The sequence below is a fragment of the Vidua macroura genome, chromosome 1, assembly GCF_024509145.1.
Source record: "Vidua macroura isolate BioBank_ID:100142 chromosome 1, ASM2450914v1, whole genome shotgun sequence".
In the NCBI taxonomy this organism is placed as follows: Eukaryota; Metazoa; Chordata; class Aves; order Passeriformes; family Viduidae; genus Vidua; species Vidua macroura.
In genome coordinates this window covers 52,291,435-52,310,357 of record NC_071571.1, presented here as the reverse complement: position 1 = coordinate 52,310,357, position 18,923 = coordinate 52,291,435, and the positions used below count along the sequence as shown (strand labels likewise).

Below are 18,923 nucleotides of genomic sequence, written 5' to 3'. Positions count from 1 at the left end.
AAAGCCAGATTCTGTTTCTGAGTTTTGGCTAGAGACCTGAGTGTAATCCCTTCATTTATTCTGATGGTTCCACTTTTTTGTAATGAAGAAGCTTAGCGATGGAACTTCAGACAGTTTGGCGATAATGTCCAATTTGTTACATCTAGTTCAGTCAGCCAGCTAGGAGCAAATGAGCCATAATGTCATACAGAATCAACAGACTTGGCAGTGATTCCCAAAGGAGGGGTCATCTTCCTTTTCAGAACAAAGGGACAGGGGCACAAAGTGGGGCACTTGCCTTAGGCCACCCAAGAGAGTGATGGCACAGCCACTCATGGTTTCAGCTTTGAGTTCTGCTTTACCACTTTATGAGTGACCAGCACTCATCCTTCCTTACTGAAGTGAGTAACCTTTTCTTGAATGTCCTGAGGCTCTGCCCCATTGGATTTACAGAGCATTTCCATGCCTCTGAGATACTTTTGCTACAGTGGCCCTTTTATATCACATTTGCCCTCCAAAGGATGCTTTCTTCCTGCTCTTATCATTTGCTTTCAGCTACACTGCAAAGGAGGCCACTTTTATGGCCCAGAGCAAAATTTCATCTCCTAGACCTCACAAATATAGTCAGACAATCAATTAACAAAGGGTCTGGCCCAGCTTTCTCATTACTTGCTCTCTGTGTTGTTTACCCAGAAGTATACCATAAGACATGGACTTGAGCAAATGCCTGGAGTCTTCTGGAGAGGCAAAGTCCAAATCTGGTCACCCTCTCAGTCCAAGCCTGCTCAAGCCCATGTTTATGCAGTGGGAGATGCAGAAACTGGAGCCAAGACACTATATCAGAAGGTGTTCAGAGCTGACATCTTATGTGGACTCCCTCTGGAGTCAAGAAATGGGAGTAAGGGTTTTCAAGGAACAGTTCATCTCGCCTGAACACAGACTTTTGAAATAGCTCAGCTGAGTCACAGCTGGTACATTTTGGTTTGTGTCCATCTACCATAAAGACTCTTCGGAGATTATATGCAGGACTAGAGCCTACATGAAGCTAGTTGTGGGCACTGAGATTTAAAACAAGATGAAAACATGTAAGGTCAGTGAGATGACTCATGCCCTCTGAGCTCCAGCCAACAATGTGGTAGGAAAGCCTGAGAGCAACAGTTTGCTATTTGTAGTCCAGATCCTCCTTTTGCAGTATATATATGTATAGTCAGGTTCTATGTAAGGGTTTCAGAGCTTACTGAGGACATTCCTGCCTGCAGTCAGCAACCAGCAGTCACAGACTCTGCAGCATTTCTGCAGAGCTCTCTTTGCACTCTTTCTGGGGTGCAAAGGGGCGAGACGGGTGGGTGGACCTTGGTGCATGCACAGAAAATGCCCTGGCCTGACCCATCAAGTTCTGAAAAGGTAATTGGCCCCTTTCTGCTCTGTTTAACTTCCTTTGTGAACCTAGGCACTAATTCTGACTCAGATTCAGTTAGTCTCAAGATTTTATGTTTGTCTGCTGATCTCTGAGTTGCTCTCCCTGAAAGAGGCCTCCTTTCCAGGTGAAAGTTGGTAGCACTTGTTAGAAGTCTTAGACCTCTGCATTCATTTTAGCCAGGGGAAAAAGAAACAAAACTTGCTCATGGGAAACAAACATAGCTTGATCACCCAGAATTATTGCCTGCATTTTTATAAAATTATGGGGTGCTGCCAAGTATACACAGTGCTAAGAAATGCATAAAACACACAGGCTAAACCCTAAATCCTTAGTTAAGCAACTAAATGAGTATTATTTAAAACTTGTTTTTTAAATAGCTGATTATGGTTTGCCCATGTTTATTTAGATTTATTTACATACTTAAGACTTATAGGCTAAAAAAAAAGTCATATGTCATATCCTGTCAGCCTTTTAGCCCTGTGACATGAGTCACAACAAATTACCACCAAAAAAACCATAACAAATTCCCTTTTCACTTTAACTGCTGTACAAAGTGTTGAGAACTTTTAGCTCTATCAGGAGAATCCATGACTCACTCTCTGTTCCCTTACTTCTGCTCCAGGTGGCTGAAGTATTTAGGCAAATATCCCTTACACTGGCAATGGAGCATGCAACTACCATTTGCTTATAGTGAGCAGAGATCTGCTAACACCTAAACTAGATAGGTTAGTACTGTTTGCACTTGCAACAGCAACATGGCAAGTCCAGAAAAAAAAGGCATGGTGTAAATTTCTAAAATGAAGCACTTTTCAAAGAATAACTATGAGACATGACACTTAGAGTGCTTCTTGAAAGCACTGATGATAAGCAAGACTTATTCAGGAAGGTTGAGCATCTAGTAACTTCATTCTAAATTGGTGGATTTGTTCATTAGTACCAGTTCCCTGTATGAACAGGGTAATTGTGGTGTAATACGTTCATCTAAGACTAAGAAGAATAAGATTACACCAGTATCTTATTTCTGGAGTGTGCACATGTGCCAGACACATTTTTCCTATCTGTATTTACTTTTGAGATCACATATGTTAGAAAGTTGAGGCACCATACAGCTCAGAGATGCTGCTCTTATCCTAGATCTCCAATGACCCTAAAGCAAGTTCCAAAGAGACTGCCAGCTTTGCAGATCTGTTGGTGTAAATCTGTATCATGGGTTCTTCCAAACTGGTATAACTTGTCAGATAAAATAGCAGGTTCAATCACTTGTTCATCAAGGTTGAGTTTTACTCTTCCTATATAATATGGAGAGTTTTGTCCCAAAATGAAGGTGTTACACATTTAACTGGTTGCCAGAGTAGAGATGGTTGGAGAATTTTTGTAGCTACGGCCTCTTCTGAAGCAGAAATCCTCTCTTCACCTTTTCTGGGTCATGTAGGTTTGTAAATGGAATCAGTTTTAGCAGTAGTTCTGCAAGAATGGATTCTTGTCCCCCACCAAACATTAATGAAAAGCCACTGGTTTTCTAGCTGGAATAACATAGCTTCATTTGGTACCATGGGAGCAGAACTCCTGGCCCAAAACAGAACTGTACTAAGAACTAGCAGTACTTTCTACTATAACTATAGGAGGCAACAGTTCAGTCTTTTTAAATCCTCAGCTGGCAAAAGTGTTTGGTGCCTACAAATGCCACTGTCCCACCTTGTTGCACTCCTCACCTGGCAAAAACTCCTGCCACTTCCAAGATTATGTCTGTTGGAGTATCAAGAAAGTAAGGACCTCAGTGTGTATTCCAAGGATTCAAATAATCACATTTGACACAATGAAGTCACTTTTCCCAACAGTGCTGAGCTGCAACTACCTTTTCATCAGAAGAGATTTTCATTCAGCAGTGTAGTGTATGTTATGTATGATGCAAATTACCAGTGTTAGTAAATATCTGATCTGCTGTAAGAGAATTCTGTTCCTCACTATTGGATGATCAAGTATTTAATCACCACAGAATCCCATATAATATTTTTTTTAAAAGATTGTATGTGACTACAAAGAACTTTATTCTTATAATTTCCTTCTTTACCAATGGACTGAGTGCATGGACTCTGCTGTCTCTTACCTTTCCTTATATCCCATCCATCTTCTCTTTCCTCTTTTTTCAATACAACAGCAGTATCAGCTACAAATCTACGTTCATCTATTTAACACTGATTCCCAGACAGCATGTAAGTGTTCCCTCTTACAGGCAAAAGGAACAAAAGCTACTACTTGTGGGTTCTCAGATTGATAAATGAGCGTTTGTGGGTTCATTTAACAAAAGCAAGGTGAAAAGGAGAACTGCCCAGTTTCTGCCTGACAGGCATGATTATGTTAGAATGCAAGCCTTACTATAGTAGATAGTTTCAAGCTATAATTAGGGTAGGAGGGGGTTCTGTGCCCACTTGTACTGCCTTTGGATTCTCATCTTTATGGGAATAAAATAGTGACAAAGAAAAGAAGAATGCAAAAATCTTAAAAGCTTATACTCATAATTTTTAGAAAGAATTCTTAGAAGAAAATAAATGGTATAGCACTATGAACAATGAGCAAGATTAAAAGTTCAAGCCCACCAAAACTGTATTAAGCAATAAAGACAGACTGCCAGGAAGAATGAAATTTTTAGTGGTCCATTTACTGCTTGACTTACTGGAGGATGAGGGCATATGAGGGTCAGCGTTGGTTTACATTACTTTATCTTGCATTTTCTTCTGGAGAAGCAAGAATCCTTCCCATAAAAGCTCTTACCAATGAAATTCTTATTCCAGGCCTCACATACCCTGAACACCCTCTCAAATGTCAGCAGGCTTATGTGGTAGGAGGCTTAAATCAAGGGAAGAAATATTTTCTCTTTGCTGTGACTACTTCTGGCACTACTGATGTAATGTTTTTGCCCCAATATGTGTGGCAAGTGTTCCCTGGATTATGCTTATTGTAGTCACTCTCACTGGGATCAGTAGTATGAGGCCAGTATAATTCAGGAGGAATTTGCCACTTTGGAGGATGGAGCACAGTTAGACAACAGTGGGCATTATGGAAAGCATCACTGATTCTTAATTGCCTTGTGTACTGCAGTATCACACAATATATGATGAAAACCAGACAGTTTTGCACATAATTGTCTTTATGTAACATTGAGTGGACCTCACAGGCATCACTAGAGTTGCAGTAGATCCACATTTGTTTCATAAACCAGAATATGAACTCAAGTTTTGCCCTTAGCAATGTAATGTGGTTTGCACCATAAGTAGGTAGAAGTGTAAACCTTACCTGGATAGTGCTCCCGAAATGCTGTTTTCATTTCAAATTTGATGACTTTTCTTTGAAGTGCAAGGATTTTTTCTGTGAAGTTGTTGAGCTGGAGAAGACGAGAGTGTTGTTTAGCAAAATGTTTCAGTGTTTCTAGACATGTTAACATTTTTTCCTTTCTTTGCTCCCCACAATAAATTCCTTGAGACCCTCTATAGAAGAGCCCACATCTGTAAACCTCATAGTAAGAAAAGGAATTGATCTTTTTTCTGAGTTTGGCTAGGTCAAGGGTGACTCAATGCTGTCAAGAGCTTTGCAAGGGTGTTTCATAACCAGTGTGAAATCAGATGGATAATGATTAGTCAAGATAAATGTCTGCAAGAAAGTTAACACCAGAGTCAGTGGCCGTGGATACATGTGTAACACATAGTAGGATGCACAACAGCAATGTCTGAGATGCTGTTGTCTCAAACAGTTAAATGTGCCACGGTTGAGTACTATACAGAGGTCTGGTTCTGCAAAACTACTTTAGAAGAACTCACACCTGAGCCACCATGGCTGTGCCACTTCCAGTTCTGGAGCCCAGCATCTGAGCTCCTCAAGACCAGCTATCTCTGCATGGGGCTGTCTTGCCTGTGATAAACATGTTTGAATGGACTACAAGAATCCTTCTGTTAATTAATTCGCAGTGGTTGATACGTATTGCCAATGGATTGTAGAAACAACTTATGTTGCCAAAGATTGTTGAGATAAACAATAAAAAGTGCAGGGTTACTCATGGATAATACACATGAGCTGCCATGTTTAATTTCAAGGGATGAATCAAATAATGGCTTTATTAATGTTCCTTTTTCACTAACTCGGGCATTCCGAGCTCATTTCCACAAATTCTGTGTTTATTGTATTCTCTTCTGAGACTAACCAGCTAACAAATCTTCATTCAGAAGGGGAAAAGTATGGTAAAAGCTCTCCTAATTGAAATTCTGTAATGCAGTGAAGATTACTTGCCTCTGGCTATTTCAGTTGCCTGATTGCTTTTAATGATTCACCACTGGCGCTTGATAAAACTCTTCCTCTGAATCTACAAGTCTCAGGCCACCCCATCTACTAGTATTACATTTTTCCCACTTTGTGGGTGGCCTTAGAGATGACTAGCATGGCTTCATGTAATGTTCTCCAGGATAGCTCTGCTGCTTCAGTGTAAGAGAAACAGCATTGAGTTGAAGTCTGAGGTAGAAGAGCTAGAAGTGAAACAACTCAATGTCTTCTAAATATACTAGGGGCCAGAAATTCAGACATTGTTAGCCATTGAGGCTACATTTCCTTCTGGAAAGTTTTATCAATTCACATTTATTGAGCAAGAGGAAATAGAAATATTGCTATCATCATGTAAAACTCTAAGCTGACTGAAAAAATCCTGAAACACTTTTTACTGAAAATGTGCCCCTCCCATGTCCATTTGTCGAATGAGCTGTGCAGTTTCTCAGTCAGTTGAAATTGCTGAACTGTTGAGGTAGGGACTGTTTCTTTACTCCACATTTGTATAGCACCTCCCACAGTGAAGTGCTGTCTGCCTCTGGGTCTAATTGCCGCTGCCAGAAAAGCTGCAACAAGGTGAAGGCACGCATGGAACCCATTCCACGGCTTCTTTTGAAGGTGCTGCCAATGTAAATATAATGTCAGGTAAATGTGACGGTAAAACTGGGGAAAAAGATGGTCATCAAGTTTGTAGCTTGCTCTGCACAGAATATTTTGCATTTGTCTTGGTTACTACAAATAAATACGTTTAAAGGCCAGACTTGCAGCAGATGGCCAACAGCTGACTTGCTGAATATTTTCAGCAGCCTTCATTCCTCAGTTAGCAGATCCCTGAATGATCTTTTAGCAGTCAGGCCTGCCTCACTGCAAACACATGCTCAGCCCATTCTGTCACTATATTCCATCACATTGTGTTTGTCCACTGGTGCAAAACTTGTTGGCAGCTCATGTTGGATGTACAGATGAATGCCATTTTTTTAAAAAATCTTGAAGCAACCAAAATTGTAGTAATTAACTTCTCTATCAGGCCCTAAACCCCAGCTCCTCAGTCACCTCCAGCATTCTTCTCCATCAAGATCCATACAAGATCCCTGCAACATCCAAAGGAGGAATATCAGATGTTATGTTAATACTTAGCTTGTGTCTTCTATATAAAATATTAATGTGTGTGTGCAGATACATTTGAGTACCTCATATTTTGGTGTAATTCAAAAGTTTTACTTAGAGTGAATTTGAATGTCTTGATTCTCAGTAGGAACTAGTTTTCTCAGTTCTTATTTTCTCATTTTTTTTAGATTAAGCATAACATGTAGCTTTTTTTTTTTTTTTTTTTTGCAGGGCACACACATGTTTCAACCGTTTGGATCTTCCACCTTACCCCTCATATTCTATGCTGTATGAAAAGCTGCTGACAGCTGTTGAAGAAACTAGCACCTTTGGACTTGAATGAGGGGGTTCAGATACTCCTGGTGTTTTTATGGCTGATGATGTCACCTTTCCTGTCCACCATCATTTGATCTTGGTTTCCCATGTTTTTATTTTTGAAAACAAAACAAAACTCAAGATTAACAAAAGCCGTGCATGAAGAACTGCTACCCTCTATGATCTAACCTTCATGCTTTCATCCTCTGTTTCCAATGAACTGCTAGTCTGTATGCAATAGAAAAACAACTGTCTCAAGGTTTCTGTATATCTCTACATACCTCCATTAATAACAATGAAAATACAAATGCAAGTTACACAACACTTGACCAAATGTTAATAAATGTTTACTTCCACCTACATTGATTAAAAAAATAAAAAAAAAAACTTCATCAAGCATTCCAAGCTTTTATATACCCATATCTTCTAAATCAATTCATAGCCCATCTTACTTCTTAATTGTTGAATCCAGTACCAGGAGCTGGTCAAATATATCATCATCCATCCCTATTTTCCCTGTATGTATTGTCCATCTGAAAGACACCTATGAGCAAAACTGAATTTTTTATATATGAACTCATGATCCACATCAGTTGTATCAGCTGGAACTGGCCCAGATACATGGTGCAGATAAGACCTTCAAAAAGTTAAAGAAAAAAAAAAAACAACCTGTAATGCAATGCAAAGCATAACAGTGATTGTTATGATTGTTGCTTGCCAGTACTGGAGAGAACTTGCACTTCAGAGCTATCGGGAGGGGCATCTCCATTGTAATGTTTACCACACAAGAAGCACAAGGTTGTGCACACTCAAGAAGGATGTTTTATTATGTAGCATAAAGGACAAGGCTCCCTTACCTTAGTATTGTATATGACAAGGAAATGACAAGGAAAAGGGGAAGTAAGAAGAATGTTCTACTCTTATGAATACCCTTGGATTCTGTTTACCAGATCTTTGTTTTCTGATGTTTAAAATGTTCCTTTCCAAATGACAAGTCTAGACAATCCCATCCCCTGTGTCAGAAGGCATTTATTTTCTGTTAGGTTGGGCTAATCCATGGTTGCTGGGGGCGGTTTTCAGTTCTGTTGTTTCTCTTTTCTTGTCCAGTGGAATAGTCCATATCCTCAAGAGTGATTGGTTGTAGGCAGAATGTTTTCGTCTGGAGTCTGTCAAATGAGAAGCTGCAGTGAATCTGGATGTTTGTCAGGTATGAAGGGAACTGTAACTCTCTGTGGGTTAAGATTTTGGTGTACATTGTCTTGGAGGAAGCCCAAAGGCCCTCCAGTCATACTGGGTACCACTAAACTAAAGATCTTGCTCTTGTTACTGCAGACATAACCCTCTTCAGTTTGGTGTACTTTCCAACTCTGAATCCAGGGGCAAAAAGGAAAACAGCAGTAGGCTTGTCTTTGGATGTATTTTACTGAGACTGTTACAGTCAAACTACTGCTCTGATTACATTAATCTTTGCTGCCCTTGTTTTCCAAGACTAGTCTCAGATTGAAAGTCTTTGTCTTAACTGGGAAATGGAAATACAAAGTGTTTTCTGACACTAAATATGTTAAAGGATGCAAGAAATGCAAAGTGACAGATTTGTGAAGGTATGTGAGAAGGTAACATCATAGTGTTTAGCAGCTTGCATGAAGTATGAAACCCCTTCAGGGGCTTGTTGCTGGTAGTTTTGTGTTAGTTATGCTTTAGATCACTGTAAAATCAGGAGACCAGTTCAAGATCTAGCATATCTATTTCGTCTTAAGTTTTCTTTCCAGAGGAAATAATTGGACTCTGCATTCTCACATATTTTTATGGTGCTTGTACAGAACCTCATCACAATTGAAAAACTTCATTCTGAGAGTTTTACATCTTTCTCCTGCTTTTATTCTTAGGTCAGTAGGTATTTAAAAGGTGATGGACCCAAAAATATATTTCTAAGCAAAAAAAAAAAAAAATTTTTTTTTTGTTAATGGCACATAAAAAAATCTGAAATACTTAAATTGCCCCCTTCATTCAATTTCTGTGGCATTTCAGCCACTTTTATACTAATTTACTGTATGGCTTTTAGTGAGAATCTATGTTTTAGTATATTGTTGTTTAATATTACAGTTGCAAACAGAGGCTGCAGCATTGTACCAAACACCAAAAATGATGTTTACTGTTTCCATAAATGAGCTCTCAGGCATTGATTCCATGTGACCAGCCCACTGCACAGGAGAGATGGAAAAAATTAGTGTTTTTCTCCAAGCATCTATAATGTACACGTGAATTTCATCAGAACAAATCACACCAGGAGACACTGAACATGAAATCTTCCAGTGTATGTAATTCCTGCTTCTTCACCTCTGGGCCCCCAAATCCAGTGATTCTTGTATGGTTTCTAATTTATTCCTGGTGATGTTATAAAGTTACCTGTACTATGTCAAATGTTGGATGTCTTCCAACGTTAGAAGAAAGAGAAGCATCTAACTAGTTGGTCCATGTTTGGCCAAGGAAAATCAAGAGCTGTCTCATTAACATAGTAAAAAAGTGGAAAAAAAATAATCCACTCTTTACAATGCTGTATATTCAATTTTTTAAAGTATTTTAAAACTATATTTTATTACAAAATAGTGAAACTATTTTTTGTAGCATAATAAAAGATGTTTGTATTTCAGAGACAGCATCAAGCTCCACTAAATGAAATACAGAAGGCTTTCTCCTGAAATTCTTCTTCACAACATTTTCTGGCACTCATCACACACTAAACTAGATTATGTTTGGCAGATGCCATCTCAAGCACCTTGTGTGTTGCTCCTCTGGGAAATACAGAGCATAGCCAGCTACTTCCCATCAAAATCCTTGATCCAAGTTGTCTTTCAAGCACACAGCCTAATATTTTTAAAAGCTGCTTTCTAAGTTGACAAAGTCATGCAGATTTCCTTGCAAGTTTTTTGGATGTAAGGCCAGGAATAGAGACGGTTGACTGTTTTTTTCATAAAGCAAAGAGAAAGAAAATGCTATGTGTGGCTTTTCTTGCATTCTGCCATTCCAGCCCTACCCCTCTCTCTTCCCAAATGCCCTACCCCAATAGGTTTTCAAACTGCTACATCATCTTTCTGATATCCGGATCAACACTTCACAGTGTTTCTCCATTCCTTGTGTCATGCCATGGGCAGAATCCAGTCTCGTCCTGGAGGGAGGGGGAAGCCGTGCATCTGGAGTGTCAGAGTGAGGCAGTGAATGGTGCTAACAGGAGAGAGGAAGGAACCTACCTCCCTTGGCCTGTTACTTAACCTGCCCATTATGCAATTAATTGACTTTGTTGTTGTTGTTGTGCATATGCAAGACATACCCTTCCTTGTTCATCTGTTGATTCAAGTGCTGTTACTCCCCAGGGCTGCATCTTCATTTGTAGAACACTGACTGCTGATTACAGAAATTCTGGTTTCATTGTTTCCCACAGGAAAGACTAGAAGATATTCCAAAGGGCAGATTTACAGTGAAATAATCTTTTCAGCTCTTTCACCTCAGTTCCCTTCAAACCTGATGGTAGCTTGATATGGGGGTGGCCAAGATTAAGATACAATGTCAACATCAGTAGATTTTTAAAATTCAAGTGAAAATGGAAGAGCCAATCTGACAGCTTTCATGAATTCTGGTTTTCAATTAGAGCAATGAATACTGGCAATGGTTTCAGAGGGTCCATATGTTTCTCAAAATTATTGTCATGATGGTATTAATGGTATAGGGAGGGAAGGGGGTTTTTCTGGTTTTGAAATCCTGTTAGCATTAATCTGGAGATATGATAATGGAAGTAGGTATTTTAAATCATCAGTAGGTCTTCCACTTTGAAGTAGACTCACTGACTGTTCAACCACATCAGCTATGCAGGATTTAATCCAGTGTAAACATCTGCATCTTAGTGTTAACAGTGTCAGGTCTAAACCTTACAAATGCTGTCACTTCGGTCTGCAGTAAGTTACATAAATGTTCCGTTTCAGTCTGGCCATATTCAAAACTTGACTTTTATGTTCCAGAGAGGTCCATGGCTATCACAAGGCAAGAAGTGAGTGGTCCAAACTACAACTAACATCTAATGGAGAAATCATGAGTTTTGTACAGGTCTGACACAGGGGACTTTTTACACCCAGTTTGCTCAAGTGCCCATGAACTTTTGAATGAACTGTAGCTAAGGTTTGAGTTTGTAGTCTAGTCTGAGAGATGGCCTGTGGGGAGGGGAGTGTTTGTTGGAATTGTGTTTTGTTGTTCTAGTTTCACTGTAACAAATAGTTGACATACCTCTAGTTGGAAAGAATAGGATACTGAATTTGAACATGAAAATCAAAACTGAAATAAGCTAAAATATAAATGCACAGGGGACAAGTTAAACTCATTCTTCACTATTAATCCTTTGACAGTCCATGGAATTTCAGAAGAGCAAATGTGACTGGAGATCTGTTTAATTTCTGTTGAAATTATATTTGCCCTCTCTCCGTAGTAATATTAATAGGGCTTCCTAGTCAAGATTAAACGCTTTCAGTCAAATGCAGACCAACAGATCTTTCAACAACAAATGTGGTGCTTTTTTATTATTCTTGCTGTACCTCAGAGTTCATTTTGAAAAGATAAAAATACTGCAATATACAAATCTGGGATAGATTTTCCAGTTATCACAAGCTCCAAAAGATTGGATTGTTACTTACTCACTACTGAGTCATGTAGTTCTTTTGTTCCAGTAGAAAAACAGATTCCTGTAGATAGTAGATACTAGGTATAGTAAATATTGTTCATTAGCCAAATTCCCTGCAGCTTCCGATTTACCTAATGGAAATGTCTGTTACGGTTTTTGTTAAAGACTACATAAAGTCAGTGGCAGGAAAGGTCCTCATTATTGGACTGACTTTGCTTTTATTGACAGAAAAATGTCACATGATACTCAGGCTGTGCTTTCTATTCAACCATATCACTATGGAGGAATGTCAATAAAATCACTTTGTTATGGCATTGTGTGGACTGTCTATAAACTATTTCATACAGGCTGGAAACTGGCATTGTCAAAGCCCACTAATTTCAAATATTGCAGTTTCAGGATCATGTCCTTTCCCACTATTGTATTCACTGCTTTTATTCAATTTTTCAGGGCAAATGTCTAAAACTTGGGGTTCTCCACATAGTTTTGCATGACCAGAGTCCCCATGCTCTCCTGCTTTGAGAGCATGGGAGCTTATTCCTCACTATAGGAAATGTCTGGTCAAGCAGAGGGACAAAAGCAGTGTGTATGCTACTTACACGTACCTTCCTTCTAAGTATAATTACTGCATTGTAGGGGTGAAATGCAACTGCAAGGATGATTTCTTAACAGCAAATACATAGCAAGATGCCCTGGCATCTCAGTATGCCACACCCATTTCTCTCCTGCTCGTCACTGTAATATCTCTGGCATGTTTCATTAACACATTCCAGGATAGTGAATGTGATATTTACACCTCAGATACACCATCAGCAGACACCTTCCTGACCATACCTGTTTTCTTACATAAATGGCATCCCATGAGGGATTGTGGTACAATAGGAAGGATGGGAAAGCTTAAATATAAGGCACTGTTTCTATAAGATAAAATATAAATCCATGGAAGATACTCCACGGTAGTGGAGTGCATATCTTGCACAAGACAAATCAGTAACAAATGTGAAACTTTGTGACTCTGAGAACTCTTGAGGGCGCCTGTGGAGCTGGCACTGCATTTCATTCCATATGGAGGAGCACAGGTCCACAAGTCCCAGCACTGGCTCTCCTTCAGCAGGGATGGTGGTGCTGGTGGCAAGAGTAGCACCCACCCATGCACATGCTCAAGAAATCCAAGTCTCACAGCTCAATATTTATTCATATCCTATGTGTGTGATTGTGCACAGGTGTGAGGAAGAAGTGAGCGAGAGAGCATTTTGGCACTAAGCCAGATTGCTATGATTGCTTACATATAAAGGAAGGGAAAATTCATATTGATTAAAAAGCAGTGAGATGAGCTGCTGATAATTAGGGTGTATCAGCGGTGTCCATTTCTGCAGCAGTGATCTGTGTATGTGGCTGGAACAATGCCTTTTACCAGAACCCATTCAGTGATTCCATTTGAATTCTATGAACCCATGGACACTATGAACCCATTCAAAGCCAAGCTGGATACAGTCTTAAGCAATCTGGTCTAGTAGAAGGTGTTCCTGCCCATGGCAGACAGGGTTGGGACCAGTTGGCCTTTAAGGTCTATTCCAACCCCTTAACATTCTATGATTCTATGACAAATTACTGAATTTCGGTTAAAATAGGGCAGCAGTCCATGTGACGCCTCCATAGGTACATCCAGCATCTTTCTTGGCATGCTAACAAAACTGTAATAATTCTGTAGGATATTAAAAATCAATCACAATCTTTTCCTGCCCTGTGGTAGCAGTGTCATAGTTTTTTTCTACAAAGGACAATAAATCCACATGTAGCCTGTTGTTTATCTGTGTACAAGAGGCCAAAGAGAACAAAGGCACAAAGGATCTGCTGCGTCTCCCCTAATAATAAATCCTCCTTGAGATGCAAAGACACACTCTTTTACTATTTTTTACATTTAATTCTGGTAAACTTGAAAATAATTTTTGACCAAAAATACCTTTCATGGATCAATCAAGATGAAGAGTGTGTGGCTGTGTTTAGTTCCTACTCCCTTGAAACTAAATTTAGAAGAAAAGAACCCAATGTAGAAGAAATATACCCAATTATTCTACCTGAAATACAAGCCCTGATTCTTCTTTGCATTATGCTTTCATGTAAAGCAGATTTATATTGTTTTAACTGAGGTGAAAATGAAGCTTATCCCAACAATGCTGTGTTACAGCTCTTTGAGATTAGATAGAAGTCACTGGAACACACAAAGAGGGTGTTTTCTTTTGGGGTTTTCTTTTCCTGAACTTCTGGCATTCTGTTTTCAGCACTTCATATGCTTCAGTCTGTAGACAAAACAATACAGGTTCCCTACCATCATGCCACATGGAGTCATCATGTTTAGGTAACAGCTTTTCAGAAATGCAGCTGGGGCAGCACAGGAATCTGCCTAGGAACTTTGTAACAAGCTGTGATTTGACTTCAGTACCTCTTAGGTATGTCTTGGTACTGAAGTATAATCAGTGACTTTTTAAGAATGACTGAAATTAGTAATAAAGACTGCTATATAAGATTATACTTACAGTGTGTGAGGATATGTTTACTGACAGCTTTGGCATCTTTGGCAATGGAAAATAAGCTTCCCTGCTTTAGGCATGTAAGTTAACAGTATTAGTGATGTGTGCATTGATTAGCAGAATTGGGACCTTAGAGTTTAACCCCTGCTTCTATAGTATGTAAAGCCCATGCCATGACTTTTGAACACCATCATTGTGCTTCAACATTGTCCTCCAAAAGTACAAACTGAAACAGTTTGTGCTGTGGATACAGCCATAAAATAAGTAGTGATGCATCTTGGATTTTGTAAAATACAATCTACCAACTTTGGAAAAGTTGAATTAGTATTTGGGATGGCCTGACCACTGCAGAGAAGCTGTGAAACTGATCTGAGGAGCACCCAATGTAGTGCATGGGGACCCATATGATGTGTTTTTCAACTGGTAAGTTAATATTATAAAAACATATGTAAAATTCATATTCAAATGAGAATTTCTGCAAAATATAAACCTGTGAGAGTATTTTAAAAGGTTACTGGTAGATTCCCTAAACACAAGTTTTTTCATCTGTCTTAGAAATTGTGAAATCAATCCCTATGAGGAAAAAGAGGAATAAATCTTATTGTAACATGAGTACCAATTTATATTAAATCTCTCTTGAATATAAAAATAATTCAGCAATGTGGCAGTAAGGATGCTTATTGCTGCCACTTAGTGGAACCATGCCTTCCTCCCTTAAACTAGAAAAAATATTAATAACACTTTTTGTTGCAGGTGGTAAGAAACATTCACTTGTACAGAAGTATAGGAGGGGGCAGTTTTTCAGTGGTGCTGGGTACACAGAGTTCTTGTGTAAGTGCTGTTATGTGATGACAAGAGGCATTTTAGTACAGGAGCAAAACCTCTCAGGTGAGGAACTTCCTGTTGCCTCACAGATTAAACCACAACATCAAGAAATAAGTAGCTTCAATGCAGAATAACTAACTTCAGAATGGCTCTTCAGCAGCCTGCAGAAATTCCAGCCACAGAAGATCATGGTTCTCTACCAGTACAGAAGTTGAAAGGATGAATTTAGCAATTCAAAATGGAAAACTATCTTAAATTATATGTGCTGAGTTACTGATGGTAAGATTTCATATTTCTGTAACAAAGGGACCGTGACAACGATGATGATGATGATGATGATGATGATGATGATGATGATGATGATGATGACGACTTCAGGTGTCTCCTCTATCATGTATGAGCTGCCTGAATACATTTTTATTGGGAAGAGAAACATCCTGTGATGATCAAGCTAAAGTCAGATTGAAATAACTGAACAAAACTTATGTCCCTATGCAACACTTTTGATCCACCTCTTCAGGGCAGAATAGAAATAACTCTCTTACTCCAGTGCATGCAGACATAAATTTAAAGGGACATTGCTTTTAACAGAATACCTGTCCTGTGGTGGTGTCTTTCACCTCACCTCCTGCTTCTTAGCTTGCAGGCCAAACACAGCTCATGAGAATGAATTCTTTGGATGCTAATGCCAGAAAGAAAAAAATATAAATTGAAACGTAGAAGAGTTAATGTTGTCTGTACCAGCAAAAATTAATTTTTGCTATGCCATCTGAGTGCAATTGAACATACAGCAACTAATAATATTTAAGTGATTGAAGACAAATACCCAAACAGCAGAGAAAAAGCATATACTTTTTCAGGTAACACATGAGAGAAACCAGCCTAGATATGTCTGTTAGCTTATCTCTAGATAAGCATTGTTCATATCCACGGGTGTTTGTCCCTGTGTAGATATCGCAGATAAGCTTACGCTGCAGAATTTAAGACTGAGATCAGTGCTCTTTTAGTGTACAGGTGAAACTACAGTGAGTCATGAAGCTTATATTTATCCTTTCTAGAGGGACAACTGAAATTAATACAGCAAGTATCAGCTCCACAATATTCTGGTATTACTAGGCAAAGCATCATCTTGTTCTATGTTCTATGGCTAGTGCATAGCAAAGTGGGAAAAGATGCTGGACAGCCAACACAGCTTCACCAAGGGCAAGTTCTGTCTGACCTACCCAGTGGCCTTCTATGATGGCGTGATTCCATCAGTGGAAAAAAGGAGGAGCTACAGATGTCTTTTATCTGGATTTCTGTAATGCCTTGAACATTGTATCCCACAACATCCTTCTCTCCAAACTGGAGAGAGATGGATTTGATGGGTAGACTGTTAGGAGGATAAGGGATTGGTTGGACAGTCTCATTCAGAGGGTGGTGGTCAGTGACTCAGAGTCCCAATGGACATCTGTGACAAGTGATGTCACTCAGGAGCCCATATTGGAACCTGTGCTATTTCATATCTTCATTAATGACACAGATGGAGTGCACCCTCAGCAAATTTGCCAATGACACCAAGCTGAGTGGTGCAGTTGCCACACTTGAGGGATGGGATGCCATCCACAGGCTCAGCAAGTGGCCCCATGGGAACCCCATGGGGTTCAACAAGACTAAGGCAAGGTGCTGCACCTGAGTTGGGGCAACCCCCAGTACCAACACAGGCTGGGGAATGAACAGATCGAGAGCAGCCTTGGGGAGAAGGACCTGGAGGACCTCATCAGCTGCTGGATGAGAGGCTGGACATGACCCAGCCATGTGCACTCACAGCCCAGAGAGACAAAAATGTCCTGGGCTGCCTCCAAAGCAGTGTGGCCAGAAGGGTGAGGGAGAGGATTCTGCCCCTCTGCGCCTCTCTGGTGAAACCCTACCTGCAGTGCTGCATCCAGCTCTGGGATTCCCAATATGGACCTGCTGGAGTGAGTCCAGAGGAGGCTACAAAGCTGCTCAGAGGGCTGGAGTACTTCTCCTATAAAGACAGGCTGAAAGAGTGGGGTTACTCAGCCTAAGACCTTAGAGCAGCATTCCAGTGCTTGAAGGGGGCTACAAGAGAGATGTGGGACAAAGAGTTTAGCAGGGTCTGTTGTAAAAGGACAAGGGCTAATGGTTTTAAACTGAATGGGGGTCATTTTAGATTAAATATAAAGAAGAAGTTTTCTTCAATGAGGTTGATAAACCCTGGCATATGTTGCCCAGAGAGATAGTAGATATCCCATCCCTGGAAACATTCAAGGTCAGGTTGGACAGGTTGGTCAACTGATCAAGTTGGAGATGTCCCTGCCCATTGCAGGATAATAGGACTATTTGTATTCTGTGGATAATTCTTTTTAAGAATGCACCAAATCTGTCTTCCTAAGCGCAACAGAACCACTTGCTAGATTTTTAAAGGCTAGATTTCTAGATTTTTAAAATTTAAGAATCTAGAAGTTATTTTAAAATGTAGCCAGGGAACCTTAAATATCCCCAAGTATTCTGAGGAAGATATGTTCATATTTCAGAATCAGTAATTACACCAATTTTCATAAATTTTTGGCAGGGTTCCTCCAGAAAAATACAATTGTGAAAGTAAGTAAAGAAGTAGAAAATGTTACAAGAATTAAGTATCTGAAACTTTCATTTATCTGAAACCACATACTTTCAAGATCAAATGTATTTGTCAGGCAAAAACCTCCTCTCTGTAGTAAATGCCACTGATCTCTACTTTCAGATGTAACAATTATATAATCTCAGTTTAATCTAGATTTTAATGTTCAACAGGAATATCCTGCCTCTGCTACAACTTTCACAACTTTTGAGTGGAAAGCACATTAATACTAAAAGGCTTTAATCCTCTCTTACTTGACATATTGGTTCTGGAATTTATTCCTAAACTATAGATGATTAGCAGGATGGACCACTTCTCCTATGAAAAAAGGCTAAGAGAACTGGGATTGTTCAAGCTGAAAAGGAAAAGGCTCCAGGGTGACATAATTGCAGCCTTCCAGTACCTGGAGGGACCCCACAAGAATGATGGAGTTTTTACAAGGGCATGTGGTGACAGTGACAGGACAAGGGGGAATAGTTTTAAACTGAAAAGGATGTTTACACAGGATATTATGAAGAAATTCTTTACTCTGAGGGTGGTGAGACACTGGAAGAGGTTGCCCAGAGAAGCTGTGGATGCACCATCACTGGCAGTGTTCAAGGCCAGGCTGGATGGGGCTTTGAGCAACCTGGCCTAGTGGGAAGTCTCCCTGCCCATGGCAAGGGGTTGGAATGAGGTGATTTTTAAGGTCCCTTCCAAACCAAACCATTCTATGATTCCACTTTTTTCTGCAAATCAGATTTGGCAGTAAGTGAGTGAGGGAATTCTAGCACAATTGTACTCCCATAGGAGCAATTGTACTCCCATCCCAGATCAATGACCCAGGTTTGGACTGAATCCTTTCCCGTGTGTTGGCCTGTTTCCTCAATAGTCTTTTCTCTTCCATGCTCTGGATGTTGGCAGGCGGTTACATGCCCTTAAAAGAGACACATGGCACAGAAGTGCCTTGATAAATGACAGCCACACAGAACAGATCTCTTTAACATGTACATTAAGGAATCAAGACAGTGAAGGGATTAAGAAGTGGGAACATGCTTTTCTCAAGCTTTTCCACTTAGGCTCATGCCAAATCCATGAGGCAATTCCCACCAGCCTGCACAAACCGATGACTAGGAGGCAATTCCTGCACACCTCACAGAGACACCT

At 39.8% G+C, this 18,923-nt stretch overlaps 1 protein-coding gene across 2 annotated transcripts in view; it reads left to right on the top strand.

Moving 5' to 3' along the window:
• Positions 1-7,525, top strand: part of HECW1 (HECT, C2 and WW domain containing E3 ubiquitin protein ligase 1) — a 248,077-nt gene extending 240,552 nt beyond the window's left edge. For both annotated transcript variants that reach the window (XM_053971604.1, XM_053971609.1), the window contains one exon: positions 7,049-7,525. In XM_053971604.1, coding sequence (XP_053827579.1) covers positions 7,049-7,160 — 112 coding nt within the window. In that variant the 3' untranslated portion in view covers positions 7,161-7,525. The remainder of the gene's footprint in view (positions 1-7,048) is intronic.
• Positions 7,526-18,923: the final 11,398 nt, after the last annotated feature.